Here is a 25739-nt window from a genome sequence, read left to right as displayed (position 1 = left end):
TAAGAGTAGAAGTAATTTCAGAATTATGGAGACTCATGATCCAGTAAAGATCATATTACTAGAGACTTTCAGTAAAAGAAGAAAAATATAGTGGTAAGTAATGGCAGAGGGGGCAAAGTCAGATAACTTCAAAGATCAGGTAGGTAACCTAAATGAATAGGTTATGAATAATAACATAATAAAAATAATAAAATAATGCAAATAAATAATGAAATAATAATAAATAAATGAATAAAGATGAGACCTGGAAAGTGCATTGACCAAAAGCAATCAGTTTAAAAATTTTATTGAACCACAGTGCTGGAAAACAGATCTGTTAGCAACCTACCAGTTTAGATGGTTGCTGGATATAGATTTTCTCATATTTGAATGTTACAGTGTTAAAAATGGAAAAAAGAATTAAGTTCTTTTTTTCCTTTAGATAATCAACAAACCACCCACCAAAACTCCAGCAAAAATGTAAAATATCCAAGAATTTAAATATATAAAGGAGCAAAGGGATCTCTGTAAAACTAAATTAACAGTTGGATTTGGTGGAGTTTTTTTCTCTTGTGTTATTTTGGCTTCATGCTTCACTGCCCATTTTAACCATTGTAGACTAGAGGAGCCCCTCTGTTTCTCCAATATATGAATAAATTATCTTTTCTTTCTTTTTTTTTTTTTTTTTGAATTGGATGGACCTTGAGTTTTGTTGTGATGATGTAGTCATCTTTCCTGTAACAACAAAGTAGTCACTGACTCTTACAATAAAATAAAGTATTAAAACTATTTTAGCTTTAAGTATAAGTCTAATTTAGCTTTACCTGGCCTATAAAATAGGTAAAAGGTTGGGCTGTTTTTAGAAATTTGACTTATTTATTTTAAGTAATATTTTATGGTGATCTACTGCATACCCAAAGTAAATTTAGAGACTGCAAATATTTTGTCTTCATAAGACCAATACCACTGCTTATTTTATTGATCCTCATACAGCAAGATGCTTTCCTTTTTAGAAAAAAATTGTATACAGTAAAATTCACTCTTTGTAGTGTTTAGTTCTGAGTTTTGACAAGTGCATAGAACTGCCTACCACCATAGTCATGATAAAGAAAAATTTCATCATCCCATAAATTCCTTTTTGCTGTCTTTTTATAGTTACCTCTTTACTCACTGGTGGCCACTTAGCTGTTATCTGTGTCTATAATTTTCTTTCCTTGGTTTCAATAGTCAATTATAGATAGGTAGGTAGGTAGGTCGGTCGATTGATCGATAGATTAATCTTCAAAATGATCAACTAGTATTGTAATTTTCAATTATTTTTTCTTCTAGGTAAAATTAAATATTCAGAAAGAGTCTATGAAGCTTGTATGGAAGCTTTTGATAGCCTGCCTCTTGCTGCACTTTTAAATCAACAATTTCTTTGTGTTCATGGTGGACTTTCACCAGAAATACACACACTGGATGATATTAGGAGAGTGAGTACATATTGTAGTTCCAAGGTTGGTTCCTATTGATAGTACTTTGTTGGGTAGAGAGTAGAAATTTTAAACTTCTCTTCACTGCCAAGATTAGGTAATGGTAAAAATTATCATACTGATATTTTAAGGAAATATTCTCTAACCATTTCAGAACGATGTAGTATGGACAGTATTCAAAGTTGGTACCACTTTACTGTGTCCATTCTGTTCTCACTTTTGACAAGTTATTCTTTTCTTTGTTTCTTTCTTTTCTTTCTTTCACAGTTAGATAGATTCAAAGAGCCACCTGCATTTGGACCAATGTGTGACTTGCTATGGTCCGATCCTTCTGAAGATTTTGGAAATGAAAAATCACAGGAACATTTTAGTCACAATACAGTTCGAGGATGTTCTTATTTTTATAAGTAAGGAAAAATATCCAAGATTAAACACATTTGAGTTGTTAAAATAGCATATATTTCATATAGAAAACCATTATTTTACTTAATTTACTTTTTTCCCCCACAGCTATCCAGCAGTGTGTGAATTTTTGCAAAACAATAATTTGTTATCGATTATTAGAGCTCATGAAGCTCAAGATGCAGGGTAAGAATTCTGTTTCCCTGACCCAAATTAACACCTTATGTACAAATCAAACTTAGTAACTCATAATTGATGCTTTACGATGCATATTAAGCTATTTGTTTTACAGCTATAGAATGTACAGAAAAAGTCAAACTACAGGGTTCCCTTCATTAATAACAATTTTTTCGGCACCTAATTACTTAGATGTCTACAATAATAAAGGTAAGATGTTGTTGATAAAAAAATTGTTAAGCAACTTAGCTTTTTTATTGACTTATTTTTTGAAAATAATGGAAAAGAGGCATTGTTTGAAACTGTAACTATCCAAATCTCATCATAAAAAAGTATAAGATATAAGGGAGGGGAGAGAATAAGAAATAAAAATCCAAAATGTGAAACTTACCATCTGTAATCATTCCACAACTTGTCAGTCATAAAAGCTATCTTATCAAAGAATGCTCTGAATTAAGTCAAAAAATCAAACATGATTTTCTCAAACTCCCCTTTCTTAAATCTTTCCCCTTATAATCAAGAGAATGTTTTCTTGTTTGCATAAAGCTCCTTCTGCTGCTTTGACCATTTCATGTATTTGCACTATATAGTTAATTTAGTTTATCATGTTTCTTGTTTTATTTCACTGATCTAGGTTCTGTTTGTCTTTCTTCCTCCCTGCTTTTACCTCTATCTACAGTCTTATCATTGCCCCATGAAGATTTGTAGTTGAACCTTCTTTGATTAATTCATTCTGACCTCCATTTCAGAGACATATTCTTCCTTTCTTTTAACTATTCTTTTTTCCTTTTTTTTGTCTTTTTTCTTTATCTTCTGTTCCACTAGTTTTCATTCCTTCTCCTTCTGTCCATATTTGATCTCTCTATAATAATTGGGTTTCATTTAACTTTGAACATAGCTTATTGACAGATAATACTTAGGATCTTAATCTAGTTAAGTGTGTGCCAAAGACGTTAAAGATGAGCTTGGGTATGTTTACGTAGTTCACATTTTCAGAAGAGGAAGTTAAGAAGCCAGCTTCTATTCTGTCTTGATATGTCTGGAATTCAGTTGACTATGCCATAGTTTCTAGGGTCACTGGAACAGATGTGCCAGGAGGAAAGAACAGAAGGATAAAGACTTTTTTGAAAGTATTAGAGACATAATGAGGTCATTGCTAAATATGGGTCATAGAGGACTAGAATAAGAGGATTTTTTTTTTTTTTTTTTTGTTATTGGAGATGATGGTTAAAAGATTAAAACATTTGCCTGAGATCAAATGGTAGCATGCTATAAGTTTGATACAGAATATGCTACAAAAACTTAATACTATATTAATTACCAAAACAACCATGCCATGGACTGAGTTGCTAATCTTCAGAAGTTGGTATCTGTGTAGTCTCTAAGGAGTATGCCAGTGCTAAAATGGCCTTTTAAATTGTAGTTTAGTTTACAAACTTCAGAATTTCTGAAGAAGTTATCTAATGATGTGTGGCTTCACTTTTGAAGAAAATGGGTATCTAAGTTTTGACTCAGTTCTCAAGAACAGAATAGAGTGCTACGTTTAACTTTGTACCGGCGCTCTGCTACCTCAACTGTGACCTCCCCTTATCAGCATTATAAGACCTAGTGTTCAGTGCTCAGTTGATTACTCTCTTATTGGTTGTCCTCTGTCAGTTTGACTTAAGGGGTAAAGGGATTACTTTTCTGAGTATTCAGAAAAGAAACTCAAACCATCGAATCTGTCTTGTCAAAATCAGATGTCTCTTAGTAGTGATTAGTCTGTACATAGTGTTAATGATTTGAGTGCTTACATGGTATGGGTATGTTTGTAATGTTTCATTCCATCTATAAGGCAATTTTCTAGATTCTTGCTCTCTCTTTCTCTCTCACTCTCTTGTTTTGTTTTAAAGCTGAAAACTTGGTATCGGCCCCTAATTTCTGAGGCTAAATTTTAAATACTTTTATTTCCTAAGGGAAACAAACACATTACTTGTGACTTTGTATTAGCCAGAATCCCACATCTTGGAATTTAACATTTGCATTTTCATGCTTTTCATTAAAATGGAAAAAAAGTAATCACATAATTATTATATCTACAACACATTTTATACTTTTATATACTTTCATGTGAAATACATTCTCTGATCGTAAAATCAACTTCTGAGATAGGCAGGGTGGACATAATAGTCCTATTTTATGAATGAGAAATAGGGTAGTTAAATAATTTACCAAGCATTACGAAGATAGTATGTGCTATAGCTTAGATTAGAATCTAGCCCATATAACCCAGTGTTCCATAAAATAATATAACCAGTGTCTGAAATCTATGTAGTTAATTTAAGATATTATTTCTTTTAACATATTGAAACATTAGATACCTTAAATTGAGATGAGTATGTTACTTTTGGGTTATTTGGTTATAATATTTTTAATGGAATTTTTTCTAAATGAAGTAAAATATTTCTTTGTGGTAGTTTCACTTGATTTCCCATATAAATGAAATAAATACATTTATATAATCATAAAAACTGCTTTTTTTCTGGCTTTTGTTTTGTTTTGTTTTTTGCTTTATTACCATTTAGCTATCTTTTTCAGGTTGCCTGCAACTAAAAAGATCCTCTTAAAATTCCTTCAACTTATACGAACTTTTAAACCTAGAAAATTGCTCATTGCCGTTCTGTGTTTCCTCTAAAAATTGAGTTTTCACAATTTTGGATTTAAAGTGCATGTTCTTCATTAAATTATAAAGTGAAACAAACATTCTAGAAATCTGGGAATTTCATTAAAAATAACTGTAGATCTGACTATGCTTTATATAAAAGTGTGTTAAAAACAAAAGTGTGTTATTACTAAAAAATTAGTTCCTATCTCCCTCTACTAGTCCTTATTCAACTCACCCCTTGATTCCCTACCCCCTTAAAACAATATTTTTTTGCTTTTATGTGTTTTAGACTTTTGGAGCTAAAGACAAATTGTTACATTCACATTCAAACTTCTCTTTCAGCTGCTGTATTAAAGTATGAAAATAATGTGATGAATATTCGACAATTTAACTGTTCTCCACATCCTTACTGGTTGCCCAATTTTATGGATGTCTTCACATGGTCTTTACCATTTGTTGGAGAAAAAGGTATGATTCTTTTTTTTTTTTTTTAATGTTTTATTACTGTTACATTTACTCCAGTTTACTATTGCAGGCACATACTTACTAAAGGAAACTGAAGTCTAGTTTCACTGTGGGTTCAGCTCTACTTGTGTCAGTGGGTGTGGATATGAGAGCCTCAAAGATATTTTGGTTAGCTGTTTATAGCCCCCGTGTGAGGGTGTCTGGGGGACTAGGAGAAGACTTATAAATAGCCTGATGTTGTCTTCAGCTGTTGGGTTTTACTTTCTGCTTTTCTTTAGCTTAAATCTTTTATGAGGAATGGAGGGATAGCTTTGCTTTGGAATGGACACTTTTGCATATTTTAACACCACTTTTGGGGGATGTCAGAGTATTTTATGGGAGAATTTAAGAGCCCTAGTTTTGGGCAGTGTTAGTTATATGTTAGCAGTTCTGTATACCCTGAGAAGAATGATAAAGAGAAATTCAGGTTCAAACCTAATATTTGTTTTCCTGTATAAAAATATGTATACAAATATAGTCGTGATGCTTTCTGATAATTTCCATTAATAATATATTAGTTTATGCTTATTAGGCTTTTTAAGAGAACATAATGCTATTTAAGATTTTTTTTTCTGTTTTTTTTTTCCTAGTTGTATAGAATTCTTAGGATTTCCTTACTTTATCACATTCTTTTCTATTTAGTGTTAATTTTTCCACAAGGCAATGCCTCAGTTACCATAAGTGGAAAATAAGAGTATGAGAGTACAGATATGATTGTAAAACATTTTGTTCTATATCCCTCTCTATTTTTTCTCACCTCTTCCATGTTACAAAATGTTCCTTTCTGTTTGACATATGATATTTCTGCCAACGCAATTTTGGGTTCTAAAATACAGAGTTAATACTTAAACTGTGTACGTTAAACAGACTTTTTGAAGATTGCCTTCAGTCTTCATCAGTTACTCAGTAGGTCAACAAGTTAATATGGAGATAGAATTACCCACTTTAGCATTTGAGAAGGGGGCCAGTAAAAGGCTTAGGTGCAAGGGATGCATTACACTTATAACCTTCTATCTTTGGTGGATGAGAAATAGTTCAATCATAGCATCATCAGGCTGAAGGGAATTTAAGAATTCATATTGCTCATTCTCCTGCCCTTAGGCTAGACTTCAACTCAACTGTTTTAATGTAATATGAGTGGGGTTGGGGGGCTGGAAAGAAAGGGAAGGATAAGGTAGGAGGAAAATAGACATTTCATGGATTCTGATTTGATTCTCTAATGCCTCTGCAATAAGGAAATACGGTACTTCATTATATCTAGTCTAAATATTTGTGTTTTGAGAAAAGAAATAGGGATAATAGCTTTTCTCAACTAATGCACCTATCAAAAACCAGGGCATCAGAGAATTTTAAAACTAATAGTTAACTTCATAATCATGTAGTCTAATTCCTTTTGAGAGATGAGAAAATTTAATCTAGTTTCTGGGGATCTGTCATAAGTAAAAATGGAGAATCAGGTTTCTATCAGTGTTACTACATTTGAAGTTTGCTACGAAGTAATCTTTTGTTCTTTTTTTGCCACTTTAAATCATCTTATAAAGATAAGGAAGTATTCAAACCTTTTGACCATTCCTCCCCCCGCCCCCGTGAATCTTCTCCAAATTATTCATATCTTTCTAAAAATGTGAAGCTTAGATTTGAACATTATATGCAAATAGAATCCTAGCTAATGTTGAGCACAGTAAGATTTTTTCAAACTCTTTGCATATTTTTCCTTTTTTTTTTTTTTAATTTTTTTTTTTTAACGTTTATTTATTTTTGAGACAGAAAGAGACAGAGCATGAACGGGGGAGGGGCAGAGAGAGAGGGAGACACAGAATCGGAAGCAGGCTCCAGGCTCTGAGCATCAGCCCAGAGCCCAACGTGGGGCTCGAACTCACGGACCGCAAGATCATGACCTGAGCTGAAGTCGGACGCTTAACCGACTGAGCCACCCAGGCGCCCCTATTTTTCCATTTAATACATGTTAGCTATTTAGATAGCCTATTTGATTCTAATGAAAATTTTCTTTTGTTGTAAATAACAGCAAATGGTGGCTCACTTGTTCCACTTTGAAAAAGCCAATTTGACTCTGATGTAATCTCTGAGAAGCAACTAACCTAAGCCAGAGGCTTCCTTGGAGGCTGATTGAATCCTAAAGTTAGATGAAATCTGTGTTTTTAACCTTTTGGGGCTTTTTATTTCTTAAAAAGAAAAATCCTATGTTGGAAAGTTTCCAACATATACAAAGGTATAATGAATAATATGATGAGTTGCTATGTACCAATTGCTCAGCTTCAATAATTTGATCCAGTTATCAAACCATGGCCAATGTTGTATCATTTATATACCCATCCACTACTCCCCACCCAATACATTAATTATTTTGGATCATATATCAGCCATTTTTTTATAGCTATAAATATTTTAGAATGAATCTGTAAAAGATAAGGACTCTTGCTTATTATTAAAGTAACTACACAAACACATTTATTAATTTCTTAAACCCTTTTGAGAATCTGATGAAATTTATAGACTTTGCCTCAGAAAAATATATGTACGTTTGTACATAAACATAACATTTTCAGGATGCTTCTATATCTGAAGTAAATTGGTAACTCCTTTCAGGTTTACTGCCCCCAATTTAAGAACCTCTGTTCTAGAGGGTCCAATAAAGTGCAATCTCCCATAGAAGGTCATACATGTAATATTTATTCATTTACTAGATTTTTTTGGAAAGTCTGTTTTATTCCCGTTACTAAGGATACAAAAATACAAGTAAGACATAGGCCTTTGCAGATTAACAGAGAATTTAAGATACATGAATAATGATAACAAAATGTAGGTGTTCCTAGAGAAGTCTAGTTTTATAGGAATTAAGAGGAGGGGGTAGATTATATTTGTTAGAGGGGTTAAAGTAGCATTTGAACCAGGGCTTGTAGAATGGTGGAATTGGAATTGTAGATATGGGCAGAAGAATTCTAGGTAACAGAATTTCCCTGAGTCAGAAAGCAAGAGAGCATAAGGCCACTGACAAATGTTGAGGGGTTCAGGCTGATTTGCAGTTAAGATGTATGAAGGTCAGTAGTAGTAGAAAAAGAATGAGAAGTTAAGTTAGGGCTAGATGATGAGGATTTTGATCACCACACAGAGAATTTGGAACTTTGATAAATGGTGGGCAGCAGCTGAAACAGAGTATTGACCATGATAGTCATTTAGAAAAATTGGTGAAATGGCCTGGAAGACTACAAGTTGGGAGACCTGTTTTATGAAGCTCCATCAAGAGTCAAGTGGAACTATAATAAAGCCCTGGTAGCATTAGGAATAGAGAGCAGGGGAGAACTGCAAGAATTATAGAAGTACGATGAGTTAAGACTTAACAAGATTGCATGTTGCAGGCGAGGGAATGGTTGAAGATGACTTAGATGTTTGATCTGGTAATGATATTACCATTAACACTCTGTGATGAAAACCTGTTATTTTAGCAACCCCTCACTCTAGTTATAGCTACTCTTGATCTTCATTGGGATTGCTAGGCCTTTGACTGTGTCATTTTCTTATAAGTCAGATCACTCCTTGCCTCTCTTCCTTCTTAATGCACCTTCATACTCCTTTCTCTCTCTTTTTGCTATTCATTTATCTTGCAAATCTTAGCCCCAGTAAATCCAACCATCCATTTTCTCCATTCTTATAGCCAGGGTATAGAACACTGCTGGAGATATTTACACAGCCTTATGAAGTGGTACCACTCTTTGATTGCTAGGCATTGGTTGGGTTCTCGATAGTACCTAAATATTTTTTGTGTCACTAATCTGCTTCCTTTCCCTTTTCCGTTAGGAAATATTATCAATTTAATTTTTTTTTTCTCTTAAACACTTTTTTTTTGTAGCCACTTCCCTCACTCTCAGAGAAAACATATATCACTAGTGGGAGCTTTCTCTACTTATTGTTTCCCTTCTTATAAACCTTGAAGTCTTAACCTTGTTGAAGTCTTACCTTGTTGAAGAGGTGACCCTTTCCATCTAGGGTTAGCCCTTCTAACCTGACTCTAGGATTCCATTATGTTTCTATTTTTTCAAGAAACTTGCTTCATCTCTTAGATCTGTTAGATCTTCTGTATTTTCAGACTCTGTGTTAAGTTCTTTTATAAATTGCTGAAATCTATCTGATCTTTATTTTAAAGATTAAATAACATTTCCCCTATTTGGAATCTTTCTTTGGCAACTACCATGCCTTTCTTTCACAGTTAAGCTTCTGGATGAAAAGTACTATATACTTAAAAGCTACTATTTGTTAGTCATAAATGATATCTCGTAGCTTTCAAGGTAAATCTTAATCTGTCACACAAGGTCTTTGGACCTCTTTACGTTTTCAGCCTCATTTCTTTCCTTCTCATCTTATTCTCTATGTTCTAGCCATAACACAGCATTGCCAATTACCTGCATATGATGCTCATTAGGTTTCATGTTTTCATATTTTGGTTTATTTTTTCATAACAGTTTTAATGAGATATAATTCACATCCCATACAATTAACCTATTTAAATCCTACAGTCCAGTGGTTTTTACTATATTTGTGGAGTTGTACAGTAATCACCACATTTTTGAAACGTTTTAATCATCTTCCCAAAGAAACCCTGTATCCATTAGTAGTCACACCCTATTTCCTCCTGCCTCTCATTGCTGGCTCTCAGCAAGCATTAAGCTACTTTCTAACTCCATAGGTTTGCCTGTTCTGGATATTTCACATAAATAGAATCATACAATTTGTGATCTTTTGTGACTAGTATCTTTCTCTAATGTTTTCAGGTTTATCCATGTTGTGGCATGAATCAGTACTTCATTCCTTTTTGTGACCAAGTAATCTTCTATTATATGGATACACCACTTTAAAAAAAAAAAATATTTTGGGGTCTCCTGGGTGGCTCAGGAAATTAAGTGTCAGACTTTGGCTCAGGTCATGATCCTGTAGTTTGCAAGTTCAAGCCCCACCTCAGGCTTTCTGCTGTCAGCAAGGAGCCCACTTCAGATCCTCTGTCCTCCTTTCTCTCTGCTTGTGCGCTCGCTCTCTCTCTCTCTCTCTCTCTCTCAAAAATAAACATTAAAAACAATTTTATTTGGGGAGGGTGGGTAAAGAAGTTTATTTTAATTGCAGTGTAGTTAACATAATGTAATGCTACATTAGTTTCAGTTGTACAATATAGTGATTCAACAATTCCAACTCGGTGCTCATCAGGATAAGTGAACTCTTAATTCCCTTCATCTGTTTTACCCGTCTCCCAGCCATCTCCTATCTGATAATCATTAGTTTGTTGAAGAATCTGTTTTTTGTTTTTTTTTTTTCTTTTTTTGTTCCTTTGTTCATTTGCTTAAACTCCATGTATGTGTGAGATCATATAGTATTTGTTTTTCTGTGATTGGCATATTTTGCTTACCATTATAGTTTATAGATTCATCCATGTTGTTGCAATGGCAAGATGTCATTCTTTTTTATGGCTAAATAATATTCCGTTGTATGTGTATGCATGTGTATATATATCTCTACATATATATATGACTTTTTCTTTATCCATTCATCTGTTGATGGACACTTGGGCTGCTTCCATAATTTAGCTATTGTAAATAATGTTGCTATGAACCTAGAGGTGCATGTATCTCTTTGAATTAGTTGTTTTTGTCTTTTTTGGTAAATATTCAGTAGTATGATTACTGGATCATAGGGTAGTTCTATTTTTAACTTTTTGAGAAACCTCCATACTGTCTTCCATAGTTTCTACACCAGTTGGCATTCCTACCAACAATGCAACAGTGCAAGAGGGTTCTTTTTTCTCCACAGCCTCACAGACACATGTTGTTTCTTGTTTTTTTGTTTTTGTTTTTTTAAATTTTTTATTTACTTTAGAGAGATAGAACACGCAAACTGGGGAGAGGGACAGAGGGAGAGACAGAATCTTAAGCAGGCTCCACACACAGTATGGAGCCCAATGCGGGGCTTGATCCCATAACCCTGAGATCATGACCTGAGCTGAAATCAAGAATAGAACTCTCAACTGACTGAGCCACCCAGGCGCCTGTTTCTTGTATTTTTGGTTTTAGCTGTTCTGACAGTTGTGAGGTAATAGCTCATTGTAGTTTTGATTTACATTTCCCTGAGGATGAGTGATGTGGAATACCAAATTTTGTTTATGCCTTCATTAGTTGCAAGACATTTGATTGTTTTCACTTTTTAACTATTAATAATGCTGCTGCAGTGAACATTCATGTACAGGTTTTTGTATGGACATATGTATTTATTAGGTATAGAACTGGGAGTAGAATTAGTGGGTCATATCGTAACTCTTATGTTTAACCTTTTGAGAATCTGCCAAACTTCTTTCCAAAGCAGCTGTATAGTCCCATCGACAGTGAATGGTTCCATTTTTTCCATATGCTTGCCAACACTTTATATTATGTATTTCTTTTTTTTTTTAATGTTTATTTTTGAGAGAGAGAGAGAAAGAGAGAGCGCACATGAATGGGAGAGGGGCAGAGAGAGAGGGAGACAGACAGCAGGCTCCAGGCTCTGAGCTGTCAGCACAGAGCCTGACGTGGGGCTCGAACCCATGAACCGTGAGATCATGATCTGAGGCAAAGTCAGAGGCTTAACTGACTGAGCCACCCAGGTGCCCCTATGTATTTCTTATTATAGCCATCATCATATGAAGTTGTGTCTCATTATGGTTTTGATTTGCATTTCCCTAGTGAATAATGGTGTTGAGTATATTTTCATGTACTTATTGACCATTTGTTTATCTTCCTTGAAGAAATACTTATTTAAAAAATTTTTTAAATGTTTATTTATTTTTGAGAGAGAGAGAGAGACACTCACACATACACACACATGCACACACGCACACACAGAAAGTGCAGCAGAGGAGGGGCAGAGAGAGAGGGAGACACAGAATCCAAAACAGGCTCCAGGCTCTGAGCTGTTAAGCACAAAACCTGACACAGTGCTTGAACTCATGAACCCTGAGATCATGACCTGAGCCAAAGTCAGGCGCTTAACTGACTGAGCCACCCAGGTGCCCTGAGAAATGTTTATTTAAATCCTGTGTTCATTAGAATTTTTTTTTTTTTTTTTTTTTTTTTTTTTTTTTTTTTAGAGAGAGAGCACACACAAGTGGGGGAGAGGGGCAGAGGGAAAAAGAGAGAGATCTTTTTTGTTGTTACTTATTTTTGAGAGAGAGAGAGAGAGACAGAGAGCCTGTGTGGGTGGGGGAGGGACAGAGAGAGAGAGGGAACAGAGGATCTGAAGTCGGCTCTACACTGACAGGAGAGAGCCTGATGTGTGGCTTGAACTCATGAACCATGAGATCATGACCTGAGCTGAAACCAAGAGTTGGATGCTTAACCAACTGACCCACCCAGGCACCCTGAAAAAAAATTTTTTTTTTTTTTTTTTTTTTAATTTTTTTTTAAGTTTATTTATTTTTTTGAGACCGAGAGAGACAGAGCATGAACAGGGGAGGGTCAGAGAGAGGGAGACACAGAATCCGAAACAGGCTCCAGGCTCTGAGCTGTCAGCACGGAGCCTGACGCGGGGCTCGAACCCACAGACTGCGAGATCATGACCTGAGCCGAAGTCGGCCGCTTAACCGACTGAGCCACCCAGGCGCCCCAAAAAATTTTTTTTATCACTCACAAAAATGTGCTTTTATTAACAATAATTCATAAATTATATTTATGTGTTTGTACAAACTCTACCAAATGGTGGTTCAATACATTCATTGCCACAAAGGCAGGACAACACATGCCCCAGCTGAAAAGTGTATAGTTCTCATGATTACTATGACAAAATCCTTCCTGAATTGGATTTTCTTCAAATTGTCCACTGAGATAACCATAAAAGATCATCTATAAGACATACAGACATGAAAATTATAATATTGCGCTAATGTTAATATCAGGTTGGGAAAACTATAAGGATCTTGATTATATAGTGCTCCTCTGTTATATCTCTCATCGTCCTGGAAAGCTAAGTTTTCCAGAGAACGAGGTGTTTGTACACTTTCCATTAGTTTAACCAATACAGTTTCCCTGGATTTTTGTTTGTTTGTTTGTTTGTTTGTTTGTTTATTTATTTATTTATTTTTAGTTTTTTTTCCTTTCATGTCTTTTATTTTTATTTATTTATTTTTAATATATGAAATTTATTGTCAAATTGGTTTCATACAACACCCAGTGCTCATCCCAAAAGATGCCCTCCTCAATGCCCATCACCCACCCTCCCCTCTCTCCCACCCCCCATCAACCCTCAGTTTGTTCTCAGTTTTTAACAGTCTCTTATGCTTTGGCTCTCTCCCACTCTAACCTCTTTTTTTTTTTTCCTTCCCCTCCTCCATGGGTTTCTGTTCAGTTTCTCAGGATCCACATAAGAGTGAAACATATGGTATCTGTCTTTCTCTGTATGGCTTATTTCACTTAGCATCACACTCTCCAGTTCCATCCACGTTGCTACAAAGGGCCATATTTCATTCTTTCTCATTGCCACATAGTACTCCATTGTGTATATAAACCACAATTTCTTTATCCATTCATCAGTTGATGGACATTTAGGCTCTTTCCACAATTTGGCTATTGTTGAGAGTGCTGCTATAAACATTGGGGTACAAGTGCCCCTATGCATCAGTACTTCTGTATCCCTTGGGTAAATTCCTAGCAGTGCTACTGCTGGGTCATAGGGTAAGTCTGTTTTTAATTTTTTGAGGAACCTCCACACTGTTTTCCAGAGTGGCAGCACCCGTTTGCATTCCCACCAACAGTGCAAGAGGGTTCCTGTTTCTCCACATCCTCTCCAGCATCTATAGTCTCCTGATTTGTTCATTTTGGCCACTGTGACTGGCGTGAGGTGGTATCTGAGTGTGGTTTTGATTTGTATTTCCCTGATGAGGAGCGACATTGAACATCTTTTCATGTGCCTGTTGGCCATCCGGATGTCTTCTTTAGAGAAGTGTCTATTCATGTTTTCTGCCCATTTCTTCACTGGATTATTTGTTTTTTGGGTGTGGCGTTTGGTGAGCTCTTTATAGATTTTGGATACTGGCCCTTTGTCCAATATGTCATTTGCAAATATCTTTTCCCATTCCGTTGGTTGCCTTTTAGTTTTGTTGATTGTTTCCTTTGCTGTGCAGAAGCTTTTTATCTTCATGAGGTCCCAATAGTTCATTTTTGCTTTTAATTCCCTTGCCTTTGGAGATGTGTCAAGTAAGAAATTGCTGCGGCTGAGGTCAGAGAGGTCTTTTCCTGCTTTCTCCTCTAGGGTTTTGATGGTCTCCTGTCTCACATTCAGGTCCTTTATCCATTTTGAGTTTATTTTTTTGAATGGTGTAAGAAAGTGGTCTAGTTTCATTCTTCTGCATGTTGCTGTCCAGTTCTCCCAGCACCATTTGTTAAAGAGACTGTCTTTTTTCCATTGGATGTTCTTTCCTGCTTTGTCAAAGATTAGTTGGGCATACTTTTGTGGGTCTAGTTCTGGGGTTCCTATTCTATTCCATTGGTCTGTGTGTCTGTTTTTGTGCCAATACCATGCTGTCTTGATGATGACAGCTTTGTAGTAGAGGCTAAAGTCTGGGATTGTGATGCCTCCTGCTTTGGTCTTCTTCTTCAAAATTACTTTGGCTATTCGAGGCCTTTTGTGGTTCCATATGAATTTTAGGATTGCTTGTTCTAGCTTCGAGAAGAATGCTGGTGCAATTTTGATTGGGATTGCATTGAATGTATAGATAGCTTTGGGTAGTATTGACATTTTAACAATATTTATTCTTCCAACCCATGAGCACGGAATGTTTTTCCATTTCTTTATATCTTCTTCCATTTCCTTCATAAGCTTTCTATAGTTTTCAGCATACAGCTCTTGTACATCTTTGGTTAGATTTATTCCTAGGTATTTTATGCTTCTTGGTGCAATTGTGAATGGGATCAGTTTCTTTATTTGTCTTTCTGTTGCTTCATTATAAGTATATAAGAATGCAACTGATTTCTGTACATTGATTTTGTATCCTGCAACTTTGCTGAATTCATGTATCCGTTCTAGCAGACTTTTGGTGGAGTCTATCGGATTTTCCATGTATAGTATCATGTCATCTGCAAAAAGTGAAAGCTTGACTTCATCTTTGCCAGTTTTGATGCCTTTGATTTCCTTTTGTTGTCTGATTGCTGATGCTAGCACTTCCAACACTATGGTAAACAACAGCAGTGAGAGTGGACATCCCTGTCGTGTTCCTGATCTCAGGGGGAAAGCTCTCAGTTTTTCCCCATTGAGGGTGATATTAGCTGTGGGCTCTTCATAAATGGCTTTTATGATGTTTAAGTATGTTCCTTCTATCCCGACTTTCTTGAGGGTTTTTATTCAGAAAGGATGCTGAATTTTGTCAAATGCTTTTTCTGCATCGATTGACAGGATCATATGGTTCCTATCTTTTCTTTTATTAATGTGATGTATCACGTTGATTGATTTGCGAATGTTGAACCAGCCCTGCATCCCAGGAATGAATGCCACTTGATCATGGTGAATGATTCTTTTTATAAGCTGTTGAATTCAATTTGCTAGTATCTTATTGAAAATTTTTGCATCCATATTCATCAGGGATATTGGCCTGTAGTTCTCTTTTGTTACTGGTTTAGGAATCAAAGTAATACTGGCTTCATAGAATGAGTCTGGAAGTTTTCCTTCCCTTTGTATTTCTTGGAATAGCTTGAGAAGGATAGGTATTATCTCTGCTTTAAATGTCTGGTAGAATTTCCCATGGAAGCCATCTGGTCCTGGACTCTTATTTGTTGGGAGATTTTTGATAACTGATTCAATTTCTTCACTGGTTATGGGTCTGTTCAAGCTTTCCATTTCCTGCTGTTTGAGTTTTGGAAAAGTGTGGGTGCTTAGGAATTTATCCATTTGTCCCAGGTTGTCCAGTTTGTTGGCATATAATTTTTTATAGTATTCCCTGATAATTGCTTGTATTTCTGAGGGATTGGTTGTAATAATTCCATTTTCATTCATGATTTTATCTATTTGGGTCATCTCCCTTTTCTTTTTGAGAAGCCTGGCTAGAGGTTTATCAATTTTGTTTATTTTTTCAAAAAACCAACTCTTGGTTTCATTGATGTGCTCTACAGGTTTTTTAGATTCTATATTGTTTATTTCTGCTCTGATCTTTATTATTTCTCTTCTTCTGCTGGGTTTGGGGTGTCTTTGCTGCTCTGCTTCTATTTCTTTTAGGTGTGCTGTTAGATTTTGTATTTGGAATTTTTCTTGTTTCTTGAGATAGGCCTGGATTGCAATGTATTTTCCTCTCAGGACTGCCTTTGCTGCATCCCAAAGTGTTTGGATTGTTGTATTTTCATTTTCATTTGTTTCCATATATTTTTAAATTTCTTCTCCAATTGCCTGGTTGACCAATTCATTCTTTAGTAGGGCGTTCTTTAACCTCCATGCTTTTGGAGGTTTTCCAAACTTTTTCCTGTGGTTGATTTCAAGTTTTATAGCATTGTGGTCTGAAAGTATGCATGGTATGATCTCAATTCTTGTATTCTTATGAAGGGCTGTTTTGTGACCCAGTATGTGATCTATCTTGGAGAATGTTCCATGTGCAGTCGAGAAGAAAGTATATTCTGTTGCTTTGGGATGCAGAGTTCTAAATATATCTGTCAGGTCCATCTGATCCAATGTATCATTCAGGGCCCTTGTTTCTTTATTGACCATGTGTCTAGATGATCTATCCATTTTTGTAAGTGGGGTATTAAAGTCCCCTGCAATTACCACATTCTTGTCAATAAGGTTGCTTATGTTTGTGAGTAATTGTTTTATATATTTGGGGGCTCCCGTATTCGGCGCATAGACATTTATAATTGTTAATTCTTCTTGATGGATAGACCCTAATTATTATATAATGCCCTTTTTTATCTCTTGTTACAGCCTTTAATTTAAAGTCTAGTTTATCTGATATAAGTATGGCTACTCCAGCTTTCTTTTGACTTCCAGTAGCATGATAAATAGTTCTCCATCCCCTCACTTTCAATCTGAAAGTGTCCTCAGGTCTAAAATGAGTCTCTTATAGACAGCAAATAGATGGGTCTTGTTTTGTTATCCATTCTGATACCCTGTGTCTTTTGGTTGGCGCATTTAGTCCATTTACATTCAGTGTTATTATAGAAAGATATGGGTTTAGAGTCATTGTGATGTCTGTAGGTTTCATGCTTGTAGCGATGTCTCTGGTACTTTGTCTCACAGGATCCCCCTTAGGATCTCTTGTAGGGCTGGTTTAGTGGTAATGAATTCCTTCAGTTTTTGTTTGTTTGGAAAGACCTTTATCTCTCCTTCTATTCTAAATGACAGATTTGCTGGATAGAGGATTCTGGGCTGCATATTTTTCCTGTTCATCACATTGAAGATCTCCTGCCATTCCTTTCTGGCCTGCCAAGTTTCAGTAGAGAGATCTGTCACTAGTCTTATCAGTCTCCCTTTATATGTTAGAGCATGTTTATCCCTAGCTGCTTTCAGAATTTTCTCTTTATCCTTGTATTTTGCCAGTTTCACTATGATATGTCGTGCAGAACATCAATTCACGTTACGTCTGAAGGGAGTTCTCTGTGCCTCTTGGATTTCAATGCCTTTTCCTTCCCCAGATCAGGGAAGTTCTCAGCTATTATTTCTTCAAGTACACCTTCAGCACCTTTCCCTCTCTCTTCCTCCTCTGGAATACCAATTATGTGTAGATTATTTCTCTTTAGTGCATCACTTAGTTCTCTAATTTTCCCCTCATATTCCTGGATTTTTTTATCTCTCTTTTTCTCAGCTTCTTCTTTTTCCATAATTTTATCTTCTAGTTCACCTATTCTCTCCTCTGCCTCTTCAATCCGAGCTGTGGTCATCTCCATTTTATTTTGCAGCTCATTAATAGCATTTTTTAGCTCCTCCTGGCTGTTCCTTAGTCCCTTGATCTCTGTAGCAATGGATTCTCTGCTGTCCTTTATACTGTTTTCAAGCCCAGCGATTAATTCTATGACTATTATTCTAAATTCACTTTCTGTTATATTGTTTAAATCGTTTTTGATCAGTTCGTTAGCTGTTATTTCGTTATTTCCTGGAGGTTTTTTTGAGAGGAATGCTTCCGTTTCGTCATTTTGGATAGTCCCTGGAGTGGTGGGGAACTGCAGGGCACTTCCCTGTGCTGTCTTAATTAACTTGCGTTGGTGGGCGGGGCCGCAGTCAAACCTGATGTCTGCCCCCAGCCTACCTCTGGGGCCACAGTCAGACTGGTGTGTACCTTCTCTTCCCCTCTCCTAGTGGCATGGCCCGTCTGGGCTACTTGCACACTGCCAGGCTTGTGGTGCTGGGGATTTGGCGTATTAGCTGGGGTGGCTTGGCAAGGTGCACGGGGGTGGGAGGGGTAGGCTCAGCTCACTTATCCTTCGGTGATCCGCTTCAGGAGGGGCCCTGCAGCTCGGGGAGGGAGTCAGACCCGCCGGAGGGATGGATCCGCAGAAGCACAGCGTTGGATGTTTGCGTGGTACAAGCAAGTTCCCTCACAGGAACTGGTTCCCTTTGGGATTTTGGCTAGGGGATGGGCGAGGGAGATGGTGCTGGTGAGCACCTTTGTTCCCCGCCAAGCTGCGCTCTGTTGTCCGGGGCTCAACAACTCTCCCTCCTGTTGTCCTCTAGCCCTCCTGCTCTCCGAGCAGATCTGTTAACTTATAACCTTCCGGATATTAAGTCCCGCTTGCTGTCCGAACACACTCTGTCCGGCCCCTCTGCGTTTGCAAGCCAGACTCGGGGGCTCTGCTTTGCCGGCAGGCTGCCCCGGCAGGCTGCCCCTCCGCCCTGGCTCCCTCCCGCCAGTCCATGTAGCGCGCACCGCCACTCCGCCCTTCCTACCCTCTTTCATGGGCCTCTCGTCTACGCTTGGCTCCGGAGAATCCGTTCTGCTAGTCTTCTGGCGGTTTTCTGGGTTATTTAGGCAGGTGTGGGTGGAATTTAAGTATGCCGCAGGACACGGTGAGCCCAGCATCCTCCTACGCCATCATCTTCCCCGAAGCCGAAAAAAATTTTTTAATTGAATTGTAATTGACATACAATATTATACTAGTTTCAGGTGTACAACATAGTGATTTGACAGTTATATACATTACTAAATGCTTACCTTAAGTATAGTTAACCATCTTTCACTATACAAAGTTATTACAATATTATTGATTATATTCCCTATGCCGTACTTTTCAATCTTGTGACTTATTTTCTTTTATAACTGGCACTTTGTACCTCCTAATCCCTTTTGCCTATTTTGTCCATCCCCCTGCCCTCTCTCTGACAACCACCAGTTTGTTCTCTGTATTTATGAGTCTATTTCTGTTTTTTGTTTTTTTAGATTCTACATATAAGTGAAATAACATGGTATTTGTCTTTTTCTGTCTGACTTACTTCACTTAGCATAATACCCCCTAGGTGTATCCATGTTGTTGCACAGGGCAAGATTTCATACTTTTTTTTATGGCTGAGTAATATTTCACTGTGTATATATACCACATCTTCTTTATCCATTCATCTATCAGTGGATACTTAGTTGCTTCCATATCTTGGCTATTTTAAGTAATGCTGCAATAAACATAGGAGTACATATCTTTTTTAATTAGTGTTTTTGTTTTCTTCAGGTAGGTGCTTCGAAGTAAAATTACTGGATCATATAGTATTTCTGTTGTTAATTTTTTGAGGAACCTCCATACAGTTTTCTGTAGTGGCTGCACCAGTTTGCATTCCTACCAACAGTGCCTGAGAGTTCCCTTTTCTCCACATTTTTGCCAATACTTGTTATCTTTTTGATACAAGCCGTTCTGACTAGTGTAAGGTAGTATCTCATTGTGGTTTTGATTTGCATTTCCCTGATGATAAGTGATGTTGAACATTTTTCATGTGTCTGTTGGCCCACCTGTATGTCTTCTTTGGAAAAATGTTTATTAAAGTCCTCAGCCCATTTCTTAATGGAATTGTTTGGTGTTTTGTTGTTGTTGTTGTTGTTGTTGTTGTTGTTGTTGTTGTTGTTGTTTTGGTGTTGAGTTCTATGAGTTCTTTATATATTTGGGTAATAACCCCTTGTTGGATATGTCATTTGTAAATATTTTCTCCCATTCAGTAGAGTGCCTTTTCATTTTGTTGATGGTTTCCTTCACTGTGCAAAAGCTTTTTAGTTTGATACATCCCAATTATTTATTTTTGCTTTTGTTTCCCTTGCCTGAGGAGAGATCCAGAAAGATATTGCTAAGGCCAATGTCTAAGAGTTTGCTGCCTGTTTTCTTTGAGTTTTATGGTTTCAGGTTTTACTTTTAGGTCTTAATCCATTTTGGATTTATTTTTGTGTATGGTGTAAGAAAGAGGTCTAGTTTCATTTTTTTGCATGTAGCTGTCCAGTTTTTCAGACATTATTTATTGAAGAGATAGTCTTCTTTGTTATATATTCTTGTTTCCTTTGTTATAGATCCGTTGGCAGTATAAGCATGAGTTTATTTCTGGACTTTCTATTCTCTTTCATTGGTGTGTGTCTTTTTTTGTGCCAGTACCATACTGTTTTGATTACTATAGCCTTGTAGTATATTGGCCATTTGCTTGTCTTCTTTGAAGAAACATTTATTTAAATATTGTGTTCATTTTTAAATGGGTTTTCTTTTTATTACTGAGTTGTAAGAGTTCCTTATATATTCTAGTTGCAAGTTCCTTGTGAGATACATCATTTGGAAGTATTTTTGCCTGTACTGTGGGTTGTCTTTCCACTTTCTTGACGGTGTCCTTTGAAGCAAAGAGTTTTAAATTTTGGTGAAGTCCTCTATTTTTTCTTTTGTTGCTTTTGTTTTTGGTGTCATGTTTAAGAAACTATCGCCTGATCTAAACTAATGAAGATTTACCTCTATGATATCTTCTAGAAGTGTTATAGTTTTAGCTCTTACATTTAAATCTTTGATCCATTTTGAGTTAAGTTTTATATATGATGTGTAGTGGGGGTCCAATTTAATTCTTTTGCATGGGGACATTCAGCTGTCCCAGCACCATTTGTTGAAAAGACTGTTCTTTTCCCCACTGAATTGTTTTGGCACCCTCGTTGAAAATCAATTGACCTTAAATGTGAGGTTTTATTTGCAACAACATAGATGGAACTAGACGTTATTATGCTAAGCGACGTTAGAGAAAGACGAATATCATATGACTTCACTCATATGGAGAATTTAAGATACAAAACAGATAAACATAAGGGAAGGGAAACAAAAATAATATAAAAACAGGGAGGGGGACAATCCATAAGAGACTCTTAAATACAGAGAACAAACTGAGGGTTGCTGGAGGGGCTTGGGGTGGGAGGATGGGATAAATGGGCAAGGGGCATTAAGGGGAACACTTGTCGGGTTGAGTACTAGATGTTACATGTAAGTGATAAATCACTAAATTCTACTCCTGAATCATTATTACACTATATGTTAGCTAACTTGAATGTAAATTTAAAAAAAATTAATTAATTTTAAAGTGAGGTTTTATTTCTGGACTCTTTGTTCTATTCCATTCATCTATATGACTACTTCATACTTTTTCTAACTTATGATTAGAATGCCTTATGTGCCCTCTCTACATGACAAACTCCTACTGCATGATTCCTCTACCAGAAGCCTTCCTTTTCCCTGCAGGTCTTTTGTATACCTCTGCATACTTAAAGCATGGGGCTCATCACTCTTCTGTGGGGGGTGTGTGTGTGTATCTATAAATCTATGTCTATACATCTATATCTATCTATCTATGTATTCTTTAGTATTTAGGAAGCTTCTGGTGAGTAGAGACTGGACTTTTTATATTTGATTCCCAGAGCTTTAGCACAGTCCCTGGCATGTGGTGTGCTATTAATATATTTATAGGAGGAATAATAGGAGCAGTATTGAATTTTGTTTTGGATGTGTTCATTTCTAAGTGCCATTAGGACATTGAGAGGGTTATAGTCAATAGGCATTTTTATTTATTAATTGAAACTTGCTTACACTTTTCTTTTTTAAATTACTCATTTGTCAAATATTGGATGCCTGTCTTCTACCAGGCATTGTACTGGACTCTGAGGTACAGTGGTAAACAAAACATCACCCTGCACTCATGAAGCTTTCATTCTAGTAGGAGAAACAGACAATATAAAATTGTTTAAGATAGTTGACAATAATACCAGCAAGGAAATCCCGAGACTGAAGGTGAGGTCAAGACTGGTGATACAGACTGTGGAATAATCTTCAGAAAGGTGATACTTGAAACTCTGTAGTTATAGATGGAATTGCCAAGAGATTGAGCATATAAAATCACCAAGAGATTGTGCTGAGAGAGTCTTGAAAATATCCAGATTTAGGGGGGAAATAGTCTGAAATGTAGGAAAACCAAAGGAGTAGAATCCTGGAAACTAAGGGAAAAGAGAAGAGAAAAATATGTAGAATGGTAAAGGAGGAGTAAGACTAAGAAAGAACCATAGGTTCAGGTTGTTAGTCATTTGTAATCTTAAGAATTAAGTTTTGGGGCACCTGGATGGCTCAGTTGGTTGAGCATCTGACTCTTGATTTTGGCTCAGGTTATGATCTCATGGTTTGTGGGATTGAGCCCCATGTCGTGCAGGCTCTGTGCTGATGGCATGGAACTTGTTTGTGATTTTCTCTCTTCCCTTCCCCTGCTCATGCTCTTCTCTGTCTAAATAAATAAATAAACATAAAAAAAAAAGAATTAAGTTTCAAGGGATTTGTTAGAGTCCGTTTTCTAAAAAAATTTAATCCTGGGACTTTTTTGAAACAGTGAAACTGTGCTGTAAGTTTTTTCTTACTCTGTAAGGACATGCTATATCCATAAATGGAGAATTTAAATGTATACATTTAGATGTTATTTATCTCTTTTTCAACGTTTTTTTATTTATTTATTTATTTATTTTTGGTACAGAGAGAGACAGAGCATGAACGGGGGAGGGGCAGAGAGAGAGGGAGACATATAATCGGAAACAGGCTCCAGGCTCCGAGCCATCAGCCCAGAGCCTGACGCGGGGCTCGAACTCACGGACCGCGAGATCGTGACCTGGCTGAAGTCGGACGCTTAACTGACTGCGCCACCCAGGCGCCCCTTAATTTTTTTTTTTCAACGTTTTTTTTTTTTTTTTTTTTATTTATTTTTGGTACAGAGAGAGACAGAGCATGAACGGGGGAGGGGCAGAGAGAGAGGGAGACATAGAATCGGAAACAGAGATGTTATTTATCTCTATGGGGCTTCATTTTTTTTCTGAGACCCCTGAAAATTTACTCTGTGCAGAATCGCTCTTAGACTTGTTATCCATTGAACTTCTTTCATTTTGAAAACCTTGGTATTTTCTTTTAGTTTCTTCATTCTTCAATTGGGTTAAAAATCATTTGACTATTATGTGAATAATTGCTGTGTGTGCATATAGACATTTGCATTTGGTCAGCTAACATATAACTTTTTTTGTTTTTTTTTTGTTTTTTTGAATAGTGACAGAAATGTTGGTAAATGTTCTGAGTATTTGCTCTGATGATGAACTGATGACTGAAGGTGAAGACCAATTTGATGGTATGATTATTCATTTTACTATTTTTTATTATGAAATGGTATTTTTGAACTGCCCAGCTTCACTACATAGTCTTGCAAAATGTAGTCATTGCTCTCAAATGGCTATGTCATTTGATAAGTATCAAGACAATTTTTCAGATATTAAGATGTTAAAATCATTTTAGTAATACCACTTTTTTTATGTTGGTATGGGGAAAAAGATGAATTTTGGGAAAGGGGAAATTTGGAAGAACAGAAGGAAAGGAAAATTGAAAGGTACTAAAGAATGTGGTTCTTCATGAATATGGGCACCACTTACAGGGATGATATAAAAATGCTTTTTGTTTCATGGGTACAGTATTCTTAGTGCATCAGAAACATACCTGAACCCCCAATGTTGTTGTCCTTTTTTTTACCCCCGAAACTAAAGTAGACTATTTCCAACTGATGAGTGGTTGTGTTCTAAGAGACCATTTGTTAGGTTTAGTTTGATTTTCAGAAATGGTTTCTGAAGGTTAGACATGGCTGTTTGTTCTTAAGCAAGCCCACCAGGATGTGTACTGATGTGCATTTATAGTGTAAATTAATACTATAGAAACAAAATTCCTTTTATTTTTATGTCTTGAAAAAAATTTTTTTATTTAAAATTTTTTTCAAATGTTTGATTTATTCTTGAGAGAGAGAGAGAGAGAGACAGAGACAGAGCATGAGCTGGGGAGGGGTAGAGAGAGAGGGAGACACAGAATCTGAAGCAGAATCCAGGCTCTGAGCTGTCAGCACAGAGCCCGATGCGGGGCTCAAACTCACAAGCCGTGAGATCATGACCTAAGCCAAAGTCGGACGCTCAACCGACTGAGCCACCCAGGCACCGCTTGAAATTTTTACTTGAAACTTTTTAAGTATAAATATTTTTTAAAATTTAAAGTCACTGAGAAACAAAAATGTAAACAACTTAAAGCTGAAACTCTTTATTTCCTTCCATATGCCCCTCACATCTTTGTTGTAGCATTCTTTTCATAATTCAATCAGTATATAATTGTTTCCATGTATTAAACATGGTCTATGTATTGTTAAAACTTAATAGCTACATATTTCTAGGTTATTAATATACCATAATTTTCAGTTAATCTCATATTGTTTGGCATTTGGGTTGCTTTCAGTTATCCTTATTATGAATAGCATGCAATAAATATGCTTATACAATATTTTTTTTTCTCTTGGAGTGAATTTCTTGAAGAGAATTAGAGAATTAAATATGTGTTTTAGCTTCATTATTTTAGCTATAAACTGCCAGATTACTTTGCAGAAGAATTGGAGCAATATGAAGTGCTTTTTGCCATGGTTTTCTCCACAGGCCCACCTCATTGGTTTTTGTCATTTTTATTTATTTTGCTTGGTGGCTACCTAGTAGTGAATTATAGTTGGTTTAATTTATTTATATTTCTTTGATTTTCTAATGATTGTTAATTAAAAAAACTGCCTACTTTTTCAACTGTATAAACTGTATATTTTAATTGACCACTTATTAAAGTACAACCTGAGTAAAAACTATTTAGAAATTTCTCTGCTTATGAACAGGTTTAATTCTTACACACTGTTGTAAGCCCATTTGTTAAAAGTACAAAGTAACTGTATACAAGTGTCTGCTATTGCCATCTGTTGGTGGCAAACAGAGATGTGCTTTTACTCTGGTTTGTAGTTTCATTAATTGAAATAAATTATTTATATCCATTTTTTTAGTTTGGATAATAAACTTTAATGAGTAATATTTTTTCTTATTTTAATTCTCCTTTTGATGTTTGTGTAGAAGTTTTTAGCTCTAACATACTTTCTTGTATCTGTCTTTTCCATAAAATTTTAAGTAGTTTTTCTTCCTTTTTTTTTTTAATGTTTATTTTTGAGAGAGAGCACGTGATTGAGAGAGGGACAGAGAAGGAGAACAGAGGATCTGAAGTAGGCTTTGCGCTGACAGCAGAGAGCCTAATGTG

At 36.1% G+C, this 25739-nt stretch overlaps 1 protein-coding gene across 7 annotated transcripts in view; it reads left to right on the top strand.

Annotated features, from left to right (window-relative positions):
- Positions 1–25739, top strand: part of PPP3CB (protein phosphatase 3 catalytic subunit beta) — a 72828-nt gene that overhangs the window by 19361 nt on the left and 27728 nt on the right. For all 7 annotated transcript variants that reach the window (XM_042909071.1, XM_042909069.1, XM_042909070.1 and 4 more), the window contains exons 5-10: positions 1309–1454; positions 1722–1861; positions 1965–2042; positions 2149–2243; positions 5020–5145; positions 23695–23772. In XM_042909071.1, the coding sequence (XP_042765005.1) occupies positions 1309–1454; positions 1722–1861; positions 1965–2042; positions 2149–2243; positions 5020–5145; positions 23695–23772 (663 nt within the window). The remainder of the gene's footprint in view (positions 1–1308; positions 1455–1721; positions 1862–1964; positions 2043–2148; positions 2244–5019; positions 5146–23694; positions 23773–25739) is intronic.

Source organism: Panthera leo, chromosome D2 (genome assembly GCF_018350215.1).
Source record: "Panthera leo isolate Ple1 chromosome D2, P.leo_Ple1_pat1.1, whole genome shotgun sequence".
Taxonomy (NCBI): domain Eukaryota; kingdom Metazoa; phylum Chordata; class Mammalia; order Carnivora; family Felidae; genus Panthera; species Panthera leo.
Note: the sequence above shows the minus strand (reverse complement) of the source record. Positions and strands in the feature narration are given on the sequence as shown.